At 36.1% G+C, this 10,064-nt stretch overlaps 1 protein-coding gene across 1 annotated transcript in view; it reads left to right on the top strand.

Annotated features, from left to right (window-relative positions):
- The first annotated feature begins 590 nt into the window (after positions 1 to 590).
- FYB1 (FYN binding protein 1) overlaps positions 591 to 10,064 on the top strand; it is a 68,308-nt gene continuing 58,834 nt past the window's right edge. The window contains 1 exon segment of the mRNA XM_035563809.2: positions 591 to 641. Within this exon segment, the coding sequence (XP_035419702.2) occupies positions 639 to 641 (3 nt within the window). The 5' untranslated portion in view covers positions 591 to 638.

Genomic DNA, 10,064 nt, shown 5'->3' with positions numbered 1-10,064 from the left:
TTAACTTTTTGTGCATAGGAGGTCTGGCGGTGCAGGGCTTTAATAACCTGCTGGACCAGAACAACCTTATTTTTCTAATACTGTGAGTTATGAAGACATGATGAGTTAGAAGTTAGCGGACAGAAATACAGGTCAGCTTATTAGAGGAAGAATGTGGCTTCAGATTTTAAACATCTGTGCAAATCTGAGCCAGAAGAAGGGGTATATGAGGTAGGTTATGAAGTTCAAATACATGAAAACTTGGGAACCTTGAGTATGAAAGACAAAAAACTAAATATATTTGCTTTTTTAATTCTGCAAAAGATTAGTGAAAACGTAACTATATATTTTTCTCATCAGCATATACATGTTTTTCATTATAATCTTGGAGGTCATAAAATGAATGAATGCTCCTTCACTGTCATTTGTCCTTCACAGTGCTGCAGTGTATCCCAAACAAATGCTGTTAAAATTTCTGTTAGGTCTCTGATAATATGCAAAACAAGGATTTTGCTGATATCTTTTCCTGTGAAGGCTGGATAGACCACATACACTTTCAAAAAAGGAAGTGCACAGTGAAGGACAAAGAACATTTTTGACTCTCTCCAGTACAGTACATATTCTTTAGCAGACTTGTATGAGACAGAGAGGCAAAAACTATGGTAAGTACAGAGCTCTATTAATTTTATTTTTACTACATGGATATGTAAGATTCATTATTAAAACTGCAGTGGATGTAACTGTAAAGCTCTAAACATATTTCTAATAATTTTCAATTCAGTTCCTTGTAGCTGACTTCCTGCTTTTGAGGGCATGAAGAGACTTTTTAGTTTTTTCAGCTTCTTCACCATGTGAACTGGTTTGTGTATGTCTTACTGATTCTGAAATTCAAGATTAAGGAAGAGGCAACAGCTTCTTTCAAGGCTAAGCGGACAAATTTATTTGTGTATCTAGGGGAATTCTGCAGCCAGGTGTCAATAAGACACCAATCAAGAAATGGGAATGAGTAAAGACCCTTAACTACATTTCTAGGAAGCCACTGCACTATCCTAGTTTAATTCAGAAGTCGTTTGAAATGAAAAACAAACAAACAAACAAACAAGATTTGTGCTTTTATCTGTAAACTTGCAGCATAGTTGTATTTTTTACTAATCTTTAGATTTTTTTTCCATAAAAAGAAACATTCTTAAAAATTCCAAACCTAAATATATGCAGCTGTTTTTTGAAACTATTTTACTAACAAACTGAGTCAAAAAGTTTGAGGCAAATGATTTTTCAGATAAATGGTAAAAATTGTGTAATCTGAATAGCCTTTCAGACTGTCTTTTCCCCAAGAAATAGTTCAAGACTCCTGGAGTAGCTTCTGTATATATACAGGATATATATACAGGAGTATATATATATACTCCTGTATATTTTTGTCATTGTATATATGCCCAAATAAAGCAATCTTTTCCTGAAAGTAGTGGTAATAAAGAGGTGTTTCTTATTTGAATATGCCCATCTTGTTCCAAGAGAGAAAAGGTACATTATGAAATATAGATAGGAATCCAAGCTACAGAATTTAGTATCCTCATGGGGAAAAATGTCTAATGTCCATTACAAGAAACTCATAAAATGACAACATGAAATAGGATTGAATACAGAATACAGTTTACATTTAACAGTGCTTTGCAAAGTTTGGAGGGTTTTAGCTGAGTTTTTTTCTGTTTTATACAGTGATTGAGTTCTCCCTGAATCTGAAAAAAATGGCTATGAATTGTTTAAATGACCTTTTGATATTTAAAACACAAAACTGATAATTCTTATTCTATTAATTTCTTTTGTAATGTTCTGTTGTAATGTTGCAATGTGTAGGATCAACTGAGAAAGAGAAAAATACTATACTTGTTTACAAAAAAATTCAATTCAAGTCACTTGACTTACTCTGGATTTACGCATGTGTAAAAGGGATCTAAATAGGCACAACAGTTATAGCAAATTAGCATCTCACTGTGCTGTGGCATGCTGAACTCCTGTTGTTGCAGAGATTCTTTAACTCGAGTTACCAATTCAGGAAGGCCAAATATACATGAAGCCTTTGCACTTGCAAAATCCTGCATTAAAAATTGTGAGGCAAACATAAAGTTGCTCTACTGGCATGACTCAATTGTCTAGCTGCTTTCACAGGAGGGTTTGTTTAGAAAGAGTATGCACATATGCAAATATGTTGGATGCAGGGCTTCTGCTGTTGCCAAAAGAAGTTTGAAAATAAGCAACAATTAACAGTGCCACTTTTTTTCTGTAAATCTCTCTAAAGCTCCAAGTTGTTTTCTCAGAATTCAAATATGATTGACAATTCAAAGTAACGCTAACTATGAATTCAGACTCTTCTTGTATTTACCTTACAAAATTATATAGCACAATGGGGAAAGGGGTGCTTTCATCTCTGCATCACAGGCATCCCAACAGCCTCACCAAGAAAGTAAATCATATTATTGATACCGCAGGTGTGGAAATTAATAGTATAGCATTATAAGTCAGACCAAAAAAAAAAAAAATTTAAACAAAAAAGAAGAAAGAAAAACAAGCTATTGAAGAAAGTAGAGTGTGGAGTAATGAAGGAAAGGATGTTTTCTGACAGTTTTACCCAAGGCTGATGTCAGAGTGGTTGACAAGACAAATTTATCCCTACAAAATAGCCAATGAAATTAAATTGGCACAATCTGGCTGGCTCTGTTTTTACTACATATAGGAAGAGATGGAAGGAGGACAGCGAGGTACCACAGAATCCCAAGATCCATAGGATAAAAACCCAGAGTTCAGTATTTCATTTCTGATCATCACAACAGAGCCAAGTTTAAAACAAAACACATAGACATAATAACGCATGAAAAAATCATAGAACTACCCTAACAGCTGGTGGTAGGTATTGCTTCATGTGAGTTTGGAGCTGATGAATGCAAAGGGAAAAGGTCACATTTTCCTTTGACTTAAAGCTAAGACTAGCATTGATTTCTAAGCTAGAGAAATAGCATTTAACATGCCTGTCTTCCTGCAGTGTAACTGGGAATTCATAGATTCACTCTCAGAAGCAAAAGAACTTTTGAGATATGAGAATTCAGATAAATCCACTAATATAAATATGGCTAACTAAGGAAATTGGTTAATCTATTTGGATTTACTGTTTGTTAACAAAGAATTCTTGTTAAAAGTAATCCATAAAAGCAAAGAGAACTACTGGGATCCACTTAGTCATAACATCCACATGGAGATAGAACAGCAGTTAAACAGTGAGGTGTGGCACAGAAAAGAAGGTCATTTCAAGTTTACTGTACAGAAATCCCCAACTCTTTTTAGTATCTCATAATAAGATCTGAAGTACAAATGCAGACCTAAACCCACATTTTCAAAGTAGCCCAATTTGGAAGGCATTCACATTGCCTCAGCAGCGTTACTAACTTCACAGTTAAATTGTGAGTTTCTGTCATTCACCATATATATGACCTTTAACAAAAAAAATCTCCATACTGGCAATTCTTGGAAACCAACTCTTGTACTATAATTTGCCTTGAAATGACTCATTAATGGGTCAGTGCTGTGTTTCTGTTGCATTTGTCTTGGAGACAATTTCATCTGCTTCCAAGACAGTCAAAATATATTAGCCCTTTGAGAGCAAACATTTGTCACACAGAACAAATGGCCACTTAAACAAGTGGTCTGTTTTAATGGATAGTCAGGGAAAAAAAAAAAAAAAAAAAAAAAAGCTTCTTCTTATTTATAAGTGGTTATATCCTAAATGAAGGAAAAGTGCCCCCTTGGGTTTCTTTATTTGTTTGAAAGAGTATGTACAACAAAAAGTGGAATAAGCACTTATCCTTAGATGTGAGTCAGGCCTATAAAGTGACCTAGCAGAGGACAAAGAAATACATTAAGGGGTATGTCAAAGCTAGGGATGTTTGTTTCCTGAGATGCTTGCTAGGATTACATACTTTATCATGGACAGGGATGCCACACACTAGATCAGCTGCCCAGGGTCTCATCTAGCCTGGTCTTGAACATCTCCAGGGATGGGGCATCCATGACTTCTCTGGGCAACACGAAGCATGTAATTCATGAGTACGGTTATTAAAAAATAAAAATAAATATTGCAGTCTAGAAAAAGTGATCTTGTCCCCAAGGCACATGCAGAAAAATACAGAATCTGGCATGAATGGAATGAACAAGTTCAGTACCATTAGAGTCGATTAATGAAGTACATAGAACCACTGAAATATGAAACAGAATTAATTCCACAGACCACATAGATTCAAACCACATCCATTCAGAAATCTACAGTGTGTGATATCCTGACTTCTTTTAAACCTATTTTTTTCCCTAAATAACTTTGTTCATTTTTTCATTGATATACAAGGTAGAAGATGCTCTTTTTATAGAGGTTTCAGGTTTCATATAATTATGGCTTTTTTTCTTTTCCAGACCATCATACTACCTAGAGGGAAAACCCTGAGGGATTTCCAAACAGTTATACTAACGCTTCCTTTTAAACTTTACCTTCAGAAAAATGAATATGATCTTCTTCATGGAAGATATGAATCTTCCATGATCTGACTTTATTTCTTGGCATACTTCTGAAAATGTTTCAAGGTCCCAGAGTTGAGTTGCTTTAGTTAACAGTGAAAGGTGCACAAACACATCATGCTTTCAGTAAAGCTGTACCACTGAAGAGCTAACATCATTTCAGCAAAGGCTAAGGTTGTTCAAATTGAAGTCTCTCTATTTTGCCATGCTCTCATTTGAAATCAAGGGGAGAAAGAAGGTGATGGTATAGTTTCACAGATAAAGGAATCTGCTAATTTTTCAGCTTAAATATTAGGAAAAAAAAAGGTTGAGGATAGTGAAGTATGAGAACAGAATGCTTGATCAGACTGTAAAAACTTTGCCATTGGAAGCTTTGATGAAAAGATTATGGAGACCTATTTTTTTGGTTAGCCATTTTAGGAATGAGGCAGGTATGTTTGACAAGATGTTATCTTGATGTTCTTTCATCAAGGAGGATTTCAGAGTTTTATAAGAGGTTTAAACACCTTACAAGCGTTGTCCAGTTCACAAGAAAAGAAATAAAGGCAAGGAAAGGAGATGTCAATACAAGGTAGATCACGTGAAACTTCAGGCCCTCAAACTTTGTGTGTTCATTCTAAAAGGCTAAGACAAAGTTAGAGACAAATATGCAGTGTCCACAAATCCGCACTTGATAGGCTCAAAATCTGCCTATCCTTGAATATGTCTCAGATTTTGACAAGAAAGTTTTGGTCATGCAGATTCCTCCATTTAAGATTGCTTGTGACTCATTTCAATGTATTTATAAATTATGTATTCTTCTCTATCTCATCAGATTGTCAGGCCCATTTGGAAGGGACTGCTGCATCACCAGCAGTTCAATTGCTCTGTGACCAAAGTAGACAAGAGGGAAAGAGTTACCTTTGGTGTGTCATAGATAGATAGATAGATAGATAAAGTGTTTGGAGCAGTGCATGGAAACTAGATCTAAGTGAGTGTTGTAATTACTAGTCTATAGACACACTTTACACTTTCTCCTTCTCTGAACCAGAGAATCTTCACATATTTCATGCAAACCAATCACTGTCAACAAAAGAGGTGGAAACCTCTCACCAACCATTATTAATATTCTATCTGGTGTTTAGGGCACTCTCAGGAGAGCTGTGGGTTTCTCTTACATTGGGGTTTATTTTTTGACCACTACCTAGAGGTAAATGAAATTAAAGAGCAGCTGATCATTTTTAAAAGGAAAGGACATTTTTCCAATAACTGAGATGCCTCAAATTTTCCTCTATAATAGGATAAAAAAAAAAAAAAAGAGAGAGAGAGAGATATGAGGGATACCAGGCCAATACATTTTAATATCATTATTTTCACCAGGAAAAAAAAGAATCCCTGTCTTCTAGTGCTATATTTTATGTCCAACTTTTGTGTCTTGATGGAGTCCTGATGATTCTGTACCAGAATACACAAAAGTGGCTTCTCTGACAAGCAGAAGACCTAACCACACTCTGAAGGACCAGTCTTGCAAGGAATTCTGTGCAAAGTGACCTCTACCTTTCTGTGAAGACCAGAGAGGCCACTGGACTTCAGATAGCCGCAGAAGTCCAGCAACTCAAGTTATGCCTTGCTTAACTGGCAACACAGCTGATTTTGAAATTGCTTTGTGTAAAAAAACCACAACTTCCAGGACTAAGAAAAAGAAAACGTTCAGAATGCTATTGTCTTTGTGAAGCAGGCACACTTCTCTGTCTGTCAAGCCCAAGTGAAGCACAAGAAGCAAAGAGAAACAAAGACTGAGAGAAACAAATCTGAGAGAAAAAAAATATTTTTTTTCTAGATCTTTCAGATACTTTCAAAATTATTTGAAATACAAATGAACATCTGTTTCAAATAAATCCAAAAATTCTTTCTAGCTCACTGTATAAGACACCAAGGAAAAAATGTAATGACAAAGCTAGTCAAGCAGTGGAAAAGTAGTGGATTGTCTAGAGTATATTCTAAGACAGCCAAACTCTGTGCAGACATAATGCCCAGTGATGCTTCTATATTGTTACAGAGGGCCAAACTACACTCAGAACATCTCAAGCTCTGGCATCCCTGTTATCCCAAAATATCTTGCTGCAAACATGAAAGACCCATTATATCATTAAAGAAAAACACTGGCAAGCCAGAACTAGCTACATGTAGATATGTTTGTGATCAGCCCATCCACACTAAAATCAGCTTGGCCTACTTAACAGAAGCAGAATGAATGAGCTAGGTATCTAGATCAGAAAACAATAAAAAATATTCATAAACAGATGTGAAGCAGAGACAGAACATACCACATTTAATTACCTCGCTCTAAGATACAAAATGATCCCAATCTTTCCCTTTGTCACCCAAGTTATAACATGAAAAGCATTGTATTTTATGTGTCTGCTTCTCCTAGACTAACAGTAAGATGTACAAGTTAATGCAATGCTCCCAGTGCTGCCAAACAAAATCAGCTTTTTAAAACACCAAAGCTGCTTTTAAAGGAAGGAGGAGCTGAAAAAATACAAACATTTTGCTTTCAAGAAAAAGCTTACACATCTTGACACCTTTTCTTGAAATCATATTTGGTCACCGTTTATTACAGCTACCCCCTTTCTCTATGCTCTAACTCAAAGACGGTAATTAGCAACATTTCCCTAATATCCTCTTCCTTTTGAAAACAGAATATTTATATTTATATGAGAACTTTCAGTAGTCATTTACCCTACACATTTCTCATGTAACTACATTGTGAATGTCTCCTGATAGTTTAAGACACAGAGGAATATGTGCGCTTTTTATTTCTTGAAGTTGTAAGTGAATTGTTTTAATATATTTAAATATTTATCAGTAAGTCATCCATATTTGCATCAGCAGCCTGGGATTAAGACCCTGGGGATATATGTAGGTCCATTTTAATAAAAAGACATTTTTTTAAGCTATTTTTTCTTACAGAGAGAACATGCACACTATTCTTATTTTAATTAAGAAAATCCAACAAATCAATTATTATTATTATTATTATTATTATTATTGTCCATCGGAGTTTAGGGTTCTTAATAGAAATAATGTGAAATGAACAAAAATAGCATCTGGCTTCAGCAACATCCCTTAATCCAAAAGCTGGAATACACAGAAAATCAATATTAAACAAACAACAAAAACAACAACAAAACAAATATGAAGAAAACAAAAGCATCACCCATGTTATTGTATTGAAGTTGTGAACAACGGCCCCCTGCTTTTCATGTCATCACTGAAAGCTGTGAAAATTCATAGTAACTATTTATTATGTGTTCTTAAAAATGGGACACTCCTTTGCCAAACTCAAGCCATAGAATTTGCCAAAATATATATTTAAACTGTTCTTGAGGGGCTTACATTTTCACAGAATTGAATGAGGATCAGAGACTTTTTATGCAATTTGAATTCACAGCTATGGCTGGATGTTCCTTCTATTTCTGCTGACGCATCTCTAACGCTTGTGTAATAAAATTTTGAAGAAGTGTCACAGCCACTACAATGTTAGAGCCCTTCTCTAATCTTTTGAGAGTGTCTGCATTTTGATTCTCTGGACAAGTCATAGGGAGAGTGGTATTCTTATTCTCACTGGAGGAAGAAGAAAAATGTTTGGAAATCATGTTCCCTGTTCAAAGCCTCGCAAAAATTTTGCTACAACCATTGATCTGTTCCATCTCTCAGTATTTTTTTCAACTATTTTCCCAATCCTTTTTGAATCTTTTTCATCTTTTCAAGTGTTTGCAGGCCCTGCAGTTTATCCCACAGTGGTTCTGTCTTTACAGCTGGCCCCACTTAGACCTTTTTGGACCTCTTATTCATTGATCTGAATATATTCCTTACACATCATGAGTTTTCTGTCAAATCTTTCACTTAGCCTCTGAGAGCAGCTGACAGGGCTAAAATTTATGTACTAGCCTTCAAGAATGAACTGACCTACCTTAGTCCAACACTGGTGCTTTCTTCTTTTTGCTTTTTTTTTCTCTCTTTTCCCCACCGCAGCCAGTAGCTGTTCTATCCTCCACAACATATGTATCCTGTGCAATCAAAGAACTTCACAACAGCTCATCCTTAAATGGATGCCCAGCTGACTAGCCTTAGCTTTCATCAGTCTAGCCACTGCTCAACAACAAAAGGCAGTGTGCACATTTCCCCATACACTTTGTTAGTCCTTGGAGCAGAAAGGCTGGTATGTGCAGCCTCCTTATCTGTCATGGCCTGTAGCCACTGTGAAGAGATAGTAAAACTAAAATAGACCCTGCTGAACTAGGTTTCCCCTTCTCATTTCCAGATTCCAGTGCCTGCAAATAATAGACACAGCAAGCTACACTTTCATGATTAAATGGAAATGGCAATGGAAACAACGGGCTTTCGAAACAAGCTGCAAAAAGGGAAAACCCAGTTGGACGCACACACCCTGGTGAGGGAAACCAAATAATGGAACAGATAGCCTAGGACTGCAGCATCTCCATCCTTGCAGGTAGTCAAAACCCAATTGGAGAATGCTCTGAGCAATCAGGAAAGTATTGGCCCTTCTCTGAGCAGAAAGTTGGATAAGATGACTTCCGGAGTTCCCTCCCTACCTAAATTATTCTGTGAGGCTATGATTCATAATGGGAGTGGTTCCTCCATTAGAGGTCACCATTGTGCAAGTGCCAAGGAATGACTCCACAGAAAGAGAAGAAAAAGAATTTTAAAAAAGGAAAACACAACAACAACAACAAGATTGTAGAGAGAAAGTTCTCTGTGAAGTAGTGTTCACTTCTGTCTGACTACAGAAAAATGAAATCTATCTGACTGTAGGACAGGCATATGATGGAAGAGAGGACACATTGCCCACTCATCTCTCAAGTTTCCTAGTTAGCACATGCAAGCTATAGGATAAAAAGGGACTGAGCAAGGTTTGTAGAAAGGGGAATCTTGGAAAAAGGCAGAATGGTAGTACAGGAAGGAAGAAGAATTCTTTTTTTTAAAGAATAAACTGTGAATGTACCAGCTGGCTTCAGAATATGGGGTTTGTATACACTCTCTACATAAGTTGACTAAGCCAAAGAGATTCTTCCAGCAGATGGAAAACGGATCTTAGTTTTCTGCTCTGCTTTGCCAGAGGAACAGAAGAATGCACTTTTATTTAACCTCATTTTCCATTTCTTTTGTGGGTTTATCTCACAGGTGGACATGCACTTTGAAGCCAGCAGCCTTGTGACCAGCCAGTTGTCATTTGCAAGGATCAGAATTCATTGGTAGTCAAAAGAAAAACCTTTTGAAAGCCCAAAGGATTGGGCCACAGAAAGGGTGTTAGGTATTAAGTAAATCCTAAGAAGAAGTGCTTAGGAAAATTTTGTTGAAACATCCTTTTTAAAGCTATTTAGATCGAACTGTGTTTTCATTTTTAATCTTTATTGTCTTTGATTAAAACTCCCATGGGAACATTTCTGAAGTTATTTTGTGTTTTGAAGTGTTTATTCTGTAGGAAGATACACTTTGTTGTTGTTTTTTAGGCCACATCA

The sequence above is a fragment of the Cygnus atratus genome, chromosome Z, assembly GCF_013377495.2.
Source record: "Cygnus atratus isolate AKBS03 ecotype Queensland, Australia chromosome Z, CAtr_DNAZoo_HiC_assembly, whole genome shotgun sequence".
In the NCBI taxonomy this organism is placed as follows: Eukaryota; Metazoa; Chordata; class Aves; order Anseriformes; family Anatidae; genus Cygnus; species Cygnus atratus.
This window is presented reverse-complemented; position numbering and strand designations above follow the sequence as displayed.